Source organism: Lampetra fluviatilis, chromosome 6 (assembly GCF_964198595.1).
Source record: "Lampetra fluviatilis chromosome 6, kcLamFluv1.1, whole genome shotgun sequence".
Classification (NCBI taxonomy): Eukaryota; Metazoa; Chordata; class Hyperoartia; order Petromyzontiformes; family Petromyzontidae; genus Lampetra; species Lampetra fluviatilis.
The window spans coordinates 9681831-9694515 of record NC_136280.1 but is presented as its reverse complement, the minus strand read 5'-3'; the positions used below and the strand labels follow the sequence as shown (position 1 = coordinate 9694515).

The following is a 12685-nucleotide window of genomic DNA, read 5'->3' as shown; positions in this document are numbered from 1 at the left end:
TATGCTCGCATGTTTTTCCAACAGAATTAGAGCATTCGTTTGTTGGGTTTGATCCCATGACTTTGCACAGAGGTGGAATTACACTTTCAGGATGTATTGCATAATTTCTCTTGAGGAATGGTAATGTTGACGTAACAATTTAGTCTCCATTATAAGATACTTTATTGAGTCGGCAGTTGCTTGAGTAAATTTAGTCGCACGCAGTTTAGTAAGAGTCGCATTCTGAACTAAAGGAACCAAGGAAATTAAGACTAATGTATGACTTGTGACCTTGGACTTAAGTGAAAAAAGTGACTGAAAATGTTTACCATGATAAACTTTCGGGTTTAGGCAATTCTAAACTCTTTTTCATAGTCCTTTATTAGGAGGCCACTGGAGCTATGCACTTTTAAATCTAGATTTAAAACTAATTTCTTTAGAACTGCTTTTTGTTTTTCATTTGTTGTCTTTGCCTCACCTATTAGCACTGTTCACTACGTACAGTGAAAAAAGTTAAACATAAATAAATGCATGCATATTTATGAATTTAGACTTGAAAATGGTTTTGTAAAATGAAGAATATTGTCTGTAGCATAGGGGACAAATATAATACTGGTAGGAACCTCCTGGTTACACCAGCCCACGGGATTATTGTGTTCGTCCGTCCATCGTGCAGGGAGGGGCTGGGTGGGGAGGGGAGGGGCTGGGTGGGGAGGGTGGGGAGGGGCTGGGTGGGGAGGGTGGGAGGGGTAGGGCTGGGTGGGGAGGGGCTGGTCACCCCGTGGTGCCCTTATTAAACTCAACGTTTAACCTACTCACGCCGGCTTGTGCCCGCCCTCACATGCGGGCATATTTGCGAAATACACCACGCCGCCGTTGACCCTGGCCATTGACCGAGCAACCCAACGTTCCTACCAGCTCCCTCCGCAGGAATGTGTTCTTTGGTGGGGGACTTAAACTGAGATTTTACAAGCATTTTTTGTTAGTGTAAACGAAGGTTTAAAGAGGCGAATGATATGACACCTTGTGATTCCTGCTCTTCAGGTGACGCGGCAGATGCACGAGCACGAGCAGGAGAGCGAGCTGCGCGAGCAGATGTCGGGCTACAAGCGCATGCGGCGACAGCACCAGAAGCAGCTGATGGCGCTGGAAAACAAACTGAAGGCGGAAATGGATGAGCACCGACTACGCCTTGACAAGGAGCTGGAGACGCACACCAATGGAGCCGCCAGCGACATGGAGAAGCTGCTCAAGAAGCACCAGGCCCTGCTCGACAAGGAGGTAGGCCATGGACGTGCCCGAGCACGGCGTCTCGGCACGACTCGGCCTCCTTTCATCGAGGAGACCAGTGCTGTCGTTTAGAAACGTGCGTTCAGAGTATTCGGCTGCTATACATTTCCACATGATAAGCCACGTCGGTGAGCTATCATTTGTGGCCAGGTTGCTTTTGACCTTCTTTCGCACTGTACGTAGCCAGCCGTTTTAATCAAAGGTGTGAAGTGGGCCTTATCTGGTGTTAAAGTGAAAAAAAAATGTGTTCTCGACAAATGTAAGCATGAGTCTATTTGAATAATCGGCATGAAAAATAACAGTAGCTGATGGTAGCGATGATGTCACCAAGTTCCGTCCATCACCTTCTAACGGCACACGTGGGAATAGAGGGGGGAGACATTTGTTTTCCAACTGTTTCTGTGTAATCTGTTTACTTGAGATATCAAACTGATATTCAGAAGCATCATCGATTCCCGAAATAATCTCATAGCCCAGCTCTAGTGCTGCATGTGCCCTAAACAGTGTTGTAGTTTATTTGTGTGTTTAATGTTTGGGGAAAAATAATCACACATTGGTTGTTTTAAGCAATACATTGTGGAAGAAAATTGGTTTGTAATCACAGTTTATGGTTGTCTCTTACAAATAATTGCCTTTTTTGCTGGTATTGATTCTTGCATCATCGACAATACATGTTCCTTAAAATCACATCATATGATTATGGTGCCAATAGAAGTAAGCAAATGGCTTGTGTGAGTGATGGAGTGACACAATTTCGTTACATTTAAATTGATTTCTAGTTGTAATATTTATTATTTCTTGATAAATGGGCCACGATTTTGTATTTTCCGTGATGAAACATAAGGCTGAATGCGTTTTCTCTGCCACCTGGCCATATTCCAGGTGAAGGCTGCAGGGGCAGAGGAAAAGAAGTTCCAGCAGCACATCTTGTCCCAGCAGAAGAAAGAACTCAACAGCTTCCTGGAGGCACAGAAGAGGGAATACAACATGCGAAAGGAGCAACTCAAGAGGGTAATGACAAAACGGTCACACGATAACGGTATCCATGAATTTAACATAGCTTTGAGTGCACATGCTACCACTTTGTTAGAAAATAAGCACTTGTGCAAAGTAATTATGTTCAACGCAGGCTGATATCCTGTTTTTAATGTTGGCCACATAGCTTTAAGTAGTTGTGGCTATCCACCCTTTTTCCCTCCACTGGGTCCAGTCATTAATTTGGTTTTACTATTGTGTGCACATAGGTGTTGGAGAATGTGTATAACTTATCATAGTCCATTTATTGTAGGACCCTAAACCAAGCTGTCATCCTTTTTATAATTTGCACACCAATATGTTCTGATGTTTTGTATGGAAATATAGCAAATGCAACTTGTGCACTGTTTAAGCGCTAACAATCCCCAGTTGTGATGTTTGCAAAACTAGCGATATGTCAAACTTAGCGTCGCCTTTTTAATGCAACCAATCACATTTTTCGACGCTTGAAAAGTTTAACGGCAGTTACTAAATCTGTAAAAAGAGACTGGTGCAATGGGGGGGGGGGGGGGGACAACTGACTCGTTCATCCGGGCTAATATTATACCCTCTTATTTCCCTGTTTTCTTGCAAGGAGTTGAATGAGAATCAAAGCACGCCCAAGAAAGAGAAGCAGGAGTGGCTGTCCCGGCAGAAGGAGACGATTCAGCACTTCCAGGCGGAGGAGGAGGCGACCATGCTGCGCAGCCAGCGTCACTACCTGGAGCTCGAGTGCCGGCGCTTCAAGCGGCGCATGCTGCTGGAGAGGCACAACCTCGAGCAGGGTCTGCTCCGAGAGGTAACGCTACGTGTTGGCACGCGTGAATCTTGTATATACCCATATGGTGTTGATGCAACACTCCTATAACGTGTGGCAGCAGACTATTCATCTGGCATTGACTTACAGCAGATGTTTGGTTCATCGGGTCTCTCGGCTCGTTCAAATTCCACCTTAATACACACCCGTTCTTAAAGGCCTTTTTACTTAATATTTTTTTTTATACTTTCGGTTAACAATTTGGTGGGATGTTCTAAACACTAGCCTGCATGCTTTTATAATTTTTTCAGATTTTTTTCTATAATACTGTTTTTAGCTATGTACAGCACTTCGTGACTTCCTATTTAAACATTGCTTTTAGAAGTTTATAATATTATTATTTGACTAGACTGCATATGTAATTTTCATGCATGTAGCCTCTTACCTTCAACTGATATTGACAATGTAGCAACAATCTTGATTTGAAGCTTTTGTGACTGCAACTGCAGGAATTCATACGCTCTGGTTCTTTCAGTAAAGTCACGTAGGTATAAAATAAAATAAATAACGACGTTTCGGGCGCAACACAAGCGTCCGTCATCGGGTGGGAAAGAGAGTAATGTAGCAACAGCCATGGATATGTCACTGTATTGGTGTTCCCTCACCTATGTGTGTGTGTACGCGCTTGTTCGTTTGTCGCATGCTCACAAAGGAGCTGAACAAGAAGCAGATGCAGAAGGACTCGGAGCATGCGATGCTGCTACGGCACCACGAGGCCACCCAGGATCTGGAGTTCCGTCACCTGAACACGGTGCAGCGCATGCGCAGCGAGCTGATCCGCCTGCAGCACCAGACGGAGCTCGCCAACCAGATGGAGTATAACAAGGGGCGTGAGCGCGAGCTGCGGCGCAAGCACGTCATGGAGATCCGCCAGCAGCCCAAGTGTCTCAGGGTCAGTGTTGAGCATTTAAGATGCTTTTCGAAATCTGAATAAGAGTATTTATTTACTGGAGGAATGCGATGAGCTTATGAAGCTCTTTTTCACAGATATCCAATTGACTTTGGCCCGAGTCGGGTTGAAGTGTTGTGTGGTGGGTCATTCTGAGTGAGGTTACCCGCAGTAGTTTAAGCAAGGGACGGTGGTATTTTGGATTTTAAAGGTTTTGATCGATGCGAAGCATTTTTTGTAAACAATATTTAACAACACAAAAACGACATCGATTACAAGAAAAAGGCATCGCCAGCTGTTTGAGTCCACCTTTCGTAAACAAGTCACGTGAAAAACTGCCCATTCATTGATGAGAATAGTTATATGTAGAGAGTGGGGTGTAATCTCAAGCAAGTATTTTTAAAATATGCATAATTTCACATCTAATAAAAGGCATCATTCATGTTTGCACAAAAATTTGCACAATTTTTAAATATGATTACGCACACAAACACGGATCTATTTTAACCAAATGGATGTTGTAATGTCCTACTTTAATCTGTTAACTTCTTGCTTAACCCTTTTTGTGCCTTCTATGATTCAATGCACAAACGTTGTTTCGTTCACTGCACATCATCTCTATAATCCACCACCACGAAACTGCCTCCACAATGCACATGACATCGACAGCTACCTCAAGCTTGCTTCTCTGCCCCTTTCTCCCTTTCTGCCGTGATTCAGGTAAAAGAAATCCAGATCAAAAAGCAGTTCCAGGACACGTGCAAGGTGCAGACACGGCAGTACAAGGCTCTGCGCAACCATCTGCTGGAGACCACGCCCAAGGGCGACCATAAAGCCGTGCTCAAGCGCCTCAAGGACGAGCAGACGCGCAAACTCGCCATCTTGGCAGAGCAGTACGAGCACACCATCAACGAGATGATGTCCACACAGGCGGTAAGTGGTCATGGTGGGGTTCACCCCTGCTTTTATATTTTTCATCCGCGCGCATTTTAAGCCGGTCGTTCCTTCTCGGCGTTGAATCGTCACTCAAATCCAAATGTTGCTACCGCTTGCAGCTCCGCCTGGACGAGGCACAGGAGGGCGAGTGCCAGGCCCTGAAGGTGCAGCTGCAGCAGGAGCTGGAGCTGCTCAACGCCTACCAGAGCAAGATCAAGATGCGCACAGATGCGCAGCATGAGCGGGAGCGCAAAGAGCTGGAGCAGAAGGTGTCCCTGCGCCGTGCGCTGCTTGAGCAGAAGGTGAACGTATGTATTTGTTTGCGCATAGGTGCACGTGCATGCGCACACCCAGGGTTGCCGCAAGTTGGCTATACTACGATATATCGTGCGATTATAATATCCACAACCGCATTTTCCCATGCTGATTTTCCCACGTCAATGCTGCCGTCCACAGGTTTTCATCATTTATTAATTTAGCATCTTCCCTGCGGGCACTTAGTGTCATGTCATTTACCCAGCCTTCCAAATTGTTTTTCAAACACATTAATTCAAGTTGTAAATAAAGAGTTCTTACCCATTAAATTATTGCTCGGAAAAGTGCTTATTTTTTCCGCAGAAATTGTCATAATTTAAGTTAATTTAAATTGTCATACAGTAATGTGTGTTATAAGTGTTTATAAAGGCACAATGATTCGAAGATGTATGGAAGGCTGAAGTTAAGTGAAATGTCTAAAGCACAAACAATACAATACGAATCGGAGAAAGTTATGGGTAAATTTGTGTCGTGATTATGAAATTTGATATCTTACCGTAAACAATGATATTGCGGCAACCCTACTTATACTAATACCTCACTCGCACAACAGTCTTTCTATTAGTTTAACACGTAGGCTTTCGCGACCAATATTATTAATAATAAACATTTTTGGGTTAGATTGCGTTATTTATAAATGTGTCGTAACCCTCCACCACCCGACATGGCCAATCAGCAAAAAAGTGGCACGTTGACAAAAGACAAATAGTTCACTACTTTAGCCCACCGGTGTGTTGAAGAGTGAATCCACAACATTTACAGTTTTTGAGTACGATGTTTCCCTGGTAATTACATCCAGCATCATCGGGCAATTCGCCGGAATTAGCCAAATGTATAATTCTGGCTACTTGCCCGATGATGCTGGTTGTACTCCAAAACTGTAAATGTTGTGGATTCACTCTTCAACACACCGGTGGGCTAAATTAGTGAACTATTTGTCTTTTGTCAACGTGACACTTTTTTGCTGATTGGCTGTGTCGGGTGGTGGAGGGTTACGGCACATTTATAAATAACGCGATCTAACCCAAAAACGTTTATTATGGGTCTTTCTATTGTGATCAAAATTAGTGTAATATGAAACAGTGGATAAGCATGGAGAGCTCTTAATGGTTTCACAAAAGTTATTGGTGTGATTGTAGACTGCATATTAAACAGATGCACTTTTGTCAGCTTGTGTACCTAATGCCTGATTGATCATGTGTTGCTCTTATCACTGCTAGTTCTTATACTTGCAATGGTAGAATTGATTGGAGTTGGAGCACTAAAATGTGTTTAAAATCACCTAAAGTGACACGGTTCACAACACCAATGTTTACGTTTCCCCATGAACCCTTTTGTGTCCTCTAGATTGAAGAGGAGATGGTAGCTCTTCAGACAGAGCGTTCAGACAAGATCCGCTCCCTCCTGGAGCGCCAGGCTCGCGAGATCGAGCTCTTCGACTCGGAGAGCGTGCGCCTGGGCTTCAGTAACCTGGTGCTCTCCAACTTGCCAGCCGAAGCTTTCAGCCACAGTTACCCGGGAGCCCAGGGCTACTCAGGATCCCAGTCGGGCTATGGGGGAGCTGGTGGCGGCGGCGGTGGCAGTGGGGGCAGCCGTGCAGGCAACCCTGGCATGAGAAACAGCCCCCAGCCCATGCGGCGCACGGCCTCCGCATCCGGAGGACAGGGCGACCGTGGCATGAGTCGCAGTTCCAGCGCCTCTTCTCATTTCTCCAATGGATCCTACTACAATTAGCACGGGTGGCCCCCCCCCCGGGTTGTGTGCTTGCATACTGCCCGTGGCTCCCGCTCTGTCCCCTCCTTCCCTCCCTCCACGTCACATCGCCACTGAGCCAGACCCACAGGAGAGGAGCCGGGGCGTGAGCACACGTGTTTGTTACGACTCAAGATGGAAAGTCGGACTTTATGTTTGCACCACAGTCCCATTTTTTATGTTTGCTTTGGTGGTGTTACCGACGACCGACCGTTTAAGCGTGGGATTGTCATTGTATACATTTGGCTAATCTGTCTTCATATTTTTGCATCTCCTGCCTGTGGAAGTCAGAATTTGCTCAAACCCCCCCAATTTATTGGGATTTTAAAGCCCTTATCGCTTTTAGCAGTCTGCCAATATTTTATTTGCCCCACATTTCTTTTGTCCTTACACTTTGGATTAGGCCAAAACTAGAGCGTAAAACTGGCCTCGGGTTTTTAGTTTGGCCCAACATATTCTTGATGGATCCATGGTTATGTCTAAGGCCTTTTTGTTATTTTTTTCAATAGCCCAGGGTTTGTAACATAAATGTACTGCATTACAAACACAGTGTTGGGGCAGCTGAATTAGTTTTAAGTTTTTATACAAAGTAATAGAAATATGATTTTTGTTTTGACTTAAGGCGTGCTTGTTAGGCACTGGCTTGCCTGTATATATCTGCTGCCATTCTATTACGTTTACACCTTTTGGGTTTTAAACTGTGAATATGTCACAATGCCCGGATCTGTGATATCACTTGTCTCTCCACCGTGTACATCCCTTGTCAGCTATTGTTTAAATTCAGTGGAATAAGCTTACACATAAATTACATTGTTTGCATGATACACTGAACTATTGTCAGCATTACAGGGTTAGGTTTTGAAAAAAAAAAGGTTTGTGCTAAGAAAATATACATTACCCATACAAGGCTGTCGTACACTTGTGCTTGTTCTTCCATACTCGAACAGCATTCCTCACTGAACATTAATGGTAGACATAGCAGAGGCCCTTTCTGGCAGAAAGACAGATGTGGCCATCGTTTAGAGCCATGCTTTTTCAGTTCAGGCAAAGAAATCGGAGAATTGTGCTTGCATCCAATTGTACGTCGTGTGTACATGTGGAATATTGTGAGAAAATGTGGTTTGTTTTCACCATGCATATTTTTTTGCGCACATAGTATCACCTCTTATCAGAAGTGACATTTGCAGTAAATGTAATCATGCTTTATGGTTATAAAATAAGAACAAAAGTTTTATTCAACACGCTTATGCCTAGAGCCTTCGAGCATGAATAGGGTAAACATGCGCTGGGCAGTTTGGTGTATTGTAACCGTGCGTCCAGGTGTTGGGCACAGCTGCCGGCCACAAGCTTAGACGCGGGTGCTCTCAATCATATCACACGTTCACTCCCGCAACGGGAGGGAATGCTTGTAAAGAACTGTGCCAAGCATCCTGAAATACCAGAGCAGTTAATGCATATGCTGCCAAATAGAATCACCTCTTCATGGGCTTTGTTGAGCATTTGCCGTGCCGGTAGCTATTGCAAGCTTGCGTGTGTTCATGACTTGTAAACTTGGTCGGTAGGAACCACGCCTGCTCTTTTAACATCGCAACCATCTAGTGGCCTGATTGGTTTCAATGTGGTTTCTTCAGTGGTGTGTCTAACAATGAGTACTGCATTTTAGGGCCTCCATTTGTACTTGCAGCATCGCAAAGCCATTTTACATGAATTGATATTTACAGTTTAGCAGGTGACTGTGTTTCGTGTATATTTGGAGTTAAATTAGATGTTAAAGAGAATAGTGTCTTCCCAGTTCTTTTGTAATGGGCACTCCTTTGCTGGATTGCTTTAGAATTAATGTAATGAGAATATATGTGATGTATGTTAATGTAACTAATTATACTTAGGTTTTGTAAATACATTTAAAGAAGTGACTAAATATTTCTTATTTATATGGCATTTAGCTGTCATAAAAAAATATTTTTGGCGTAGCAGAAGGCTCAAATGAAAACAAAGCACATTGGAGCTCAACTGTCCAAATTACAATCTTGTTTAAATTTAGCTATTTGTGTCAGGTGCTGTTAAACTGGATGCTTTTATTTTATTTTGAGCTGTGCATCTCAACAAGCCTTAGGCTTTAGTTTTTCCTAAGCTGTTGCCTAGCCAGAGGTGGTGTCTCACCAGGCATGTTGGCCAAGTGATCGTTGGTGCTAGGATCGATTGCCTATGCCGATGTGAGGTCCCAGTCAGGGTTTGATGCCAAGTGCGTGTTTGTGCTTATACAGCTTGCCTCATCATAGTTCTGGCCATTCTAGGTTTAAGGCCTGGTAACAACTCAAGCTTAACCATACTTTGAGACCCAAGCCAGAGTTTGAGATGGCCGACACCATGTTTCACTCTTCCTATGTACATTGCCACGTCATTTTAGATTTGCTTTTTTTCTGTTGAAATGTCACAGTTGGTGTATTCTAAACTCACTTATATTTGAGTATAGTATACACAGGAATAACGTGTAACCTTTATTAATACCAACAGATAAATATACCGCACTGATTAACATGGTTGGCTACGTTCGGTGCAAAAGAAGTTCTACATACATACAACACCACCAAAACCATGATAAACTTCATTGACATGCCTCGGTACCAAAATAATGGGAGAATCAAGTACTTATATTTACTCACTGTTCATCACTTGGCACCTGTCCAGATGCAGAGCCGGGGGGGGGGGGTATTGAGAGGCTAGTTTTGAATCAGGATCTAACTAGGATACAGGCTTAGCCAATGAAGGTAGCATTCTGCCAGGGTTCTTGAGAGATGGCCATTTTTAGTCTGGATTAGTGCCTGATCAAACATTGAGCCCTTAGGCTGCACAGTTTCGTTCTTGCCAGAGCTGATAGTGGTCTGGCTGAGTTTGAGGATTAGCCGGAGTTGGATGCTTATCTGAGTGTGAAGCCAAACCAGGAGAAATGGTGTACTTGCCAGTGTTTAGCGTTTAAACCATGCTGCTTGTGGTTTGGCTAGCATTGGTGTTTGCCAAAAAATGGATGCAAATGTTACACACCTACTTTAGAAATCCATGTATTTACTGCAGCCAGGGTTGAGGTTAGTTATTTGGGTGCCACAGTTGAGCCCTAATTTGTTAACTCCCTCTTGTCATTGACCACAATCCAGTTAACACCCTTGCCAATCAAAACAGTAAATGTGTCCATAAGGAGTGTGAAAGAGTTGTATTTTGGTTACTTGGAGGCTTCATACATTGTGCAATTGCGCTGTCGAATTGAAGCAAGTGTAAAAAAAGAATTAAATGCATAAATGTTCTTAACTTTAATGCATGTCTTGTGTTACTTGATATTTTAATTTCCGAGTGTCAACTCATTTAGAAATTCTGAATGTGCAGAGATCTAAGTTAATGTAATATTTAGCCTACTACTTTATCCAGTTGTGTTTGTTGTTTCCAGGTGCGTTTATATTTTGGCTGAGCCATGGACTGCACTGCTGGTAGCTAATGATAAAGCATTCTAAAAAGGCACCCACGGCCACCATACTGCACAGCATGCATTTAAAAGCTTTACACAAGCATACGGTACCATGTGTCGCGTTATTCAACTGTCAGGAAATTAAGAAACAAACGTTGAAAAAGGGGTAAAAATCTGCTGTCCATCTGCTTGGATAGGTTACAATTGAGCAGTACAAGTGGGGTCTGTGACACTTGAGTAAAGGTGTTTTGCACACATTAGCAATGTGATCGGTCTTGTTGCCGAGATGTTTATATATCTCTTTGCTGAAAAGGTGCGCATAGATTTGTAATGTCCTGCAGCTTTCAATGAATCCCTGTTCAAAATACGATAGGTTCCCCATGAGCAGTATGGAAGGGGAAGACCCTTGATGGCATTAACATCAGGAGCTGGAGCCTTGTTGAGAGCAGTGGTGAGGTTGTTAGGTCCAGGTAGGAAAGACTTGTTTGCTCTATTTTAACCACGTCAGGTGTGATTAATTCCAGGTACCTACAGAATAGTACTATACGTGTGTTTTCTTAAATTAGCCACATGTCTTGTCGAGTAATACAGCATGGAGAAGGTCATGTTCTGAACTGGATTGCAGCCATGCCACTGGTTGGTCGTGACTGATGCTTGGCAAGGTAACCTTGATAAACAATTGTTTGATCAAGGTATTCTTGGTAAATAGACTTGTGATGCCTTGATAATGTAGCATTCATTTCTTAAGGCACGCCACTGTTTAGGCACATGCACAGGCCACACCTGCATGTACTTTTCTATAGAATACATGTAGTAAAAAAAACAAGAGGGCAGTGATGTAACAACAGGGTCCCCTACCATTGTTATCTCAAGGGGTTACATGAAACATCCTTTAGTTATAAGAGGAAAGCTTTAAACATATATATGTGAAATAATGAGCTGAAACTTTATCTCTTTGAGCTTCAGCAAAGTGTACGAGGCCCACCGCCAGCAGCTGGTGTGCAATACTGTCACTCATGAGATATCTCAATTGTTTGAGAATATAAAAACACACATCTTGACATCAGGCTGGTTTCTTTAGTCATTATTTCACTGAATGCACACACAACTACACAAATTTGACCGGGCCTGCAATTAATGCAACAGCCTGTGCTGAGTGATCCCTTTGAGGCACCAAAGGGGGGGGGGGGGTCCACTGAGCATCGGAGCACAACGGCACCACGTTTAGAACTCTGAAATAACAACACGTAAAATATTGCTTAGGGGCTCCCCATTATTGCTGTTGCACATGGACTCTGTTGAGGCACATAACGAAAAAGTATCAATGTATCCATTTCCGACGGTGCGTGGACTCCTTGGTGACCCTCCCACCACCACCACCCCCCTTTTTTCAGTGCAGGCACATGGGGGTGGGCATAGCTCTTGAGGGTCGTGGCACCGTTAACTGCAGCGTGTTCTGCTTTATGTGGGTCGTAAAAAGTTCCTCGTGTGCAGGTGTGAACTACAGCGTCGACGATAATTTTGTGGGAAGGTTTATGTCACTAAATTGAGTGCCGCGTGTGCAAAAAGTTATCGGATTTGAAAGCGGCATCCAGTTATGTCACATCACTCACACACGCCTCTAACCTCGCAACCTCAATAACACACTCCATCGCCCTTCTCACCCAGAGAACCAGTTAAACAGACTTAAGCATAGGTATCACTTTTACTCGGCGTCAGCTTGAGCTGGTTTGTTTATGTTGTGCTTTGTGTTTCAATATCCACCGTCAGGTTTCGCAGCCATGTTACGCGGGGCACAGGTAAAATGATTCGGTACTGATCGTAGTTGAGTCCAAAAAAATCCGCCGTAAAAATCAGGAAGTACGAATTTCACATTTAGTGATGGGTTTGTTAATTTAGCCTATTTTCTATCCACCGTTTTAATGATATGTACACTAACACGCACACAAGCTGCAGCCCTCTCGTGCATGAAACATTGCATCGTATGGGGGGGTATCGAATTCTCTATTAATACAAGCCAATGCAGCCACATGCTTTACTTTCTCTAACGTGGCATCTGTTCCTTAGGCCAATGTTGACGCTTGACTTGCAGCAATGTTTATGCTTAGCAATGTTTTAAATCACAGAAATGGAGTGAAAAAAAGACTGCTGATTTTTGGTCACTCATGGGACACCCTATAGCAAGAATGTGTAACTTGAGACGCAATCCATTGTCTCTCCATGCAATTATTGTAAA

General features: G+C 43.6%; 1 protein-coding gene across 3 annotated transcripts in view; it reads left to right on the top strand.

The window, feature by feature from the left end:
* LOC144933135 (serine/threonine-protein kinase TAO1-like) overlaps positions 1-10301 on the top strand; it is a 33052-nt gene extending 22751 nt beyond the window's left edge. For 2 of the 3 annotated variants that reach the window (XM_078857720.1, XM_078857718.1), the window contains 7 exons: positions 1024-1260; positions 2152-2280; positions 2879-3082; positions 3753-3992; positions 4710-4922; positions 5045-5233; positions 6588-10301. In XM_078857720.1, coding sequence (XP_078713846.1) covers positions 1024-1260; positions 2152-2280; positions 2879-3082; positions 3753-3992; positions 4710-4922; positions 5045-5233; positions 6588-6974 — 1599 coding nt within the window. In that variant the 3' untranslated portion in view covers positions 6975-10301. The remainder of the gene's footprint in view (positions 1-1023; positions 1261-2151; positions 2281-2878; positions 3083-3752; positions 3993-4709; positions 4923-5044; positions 5234-6587) is intronic. The other variant, XM_078857719.1, reaches the window with a different exon arrangement.
* The last annotated feature ends 2384 nt before the right edge of the window (positions 10302-12685 follow it).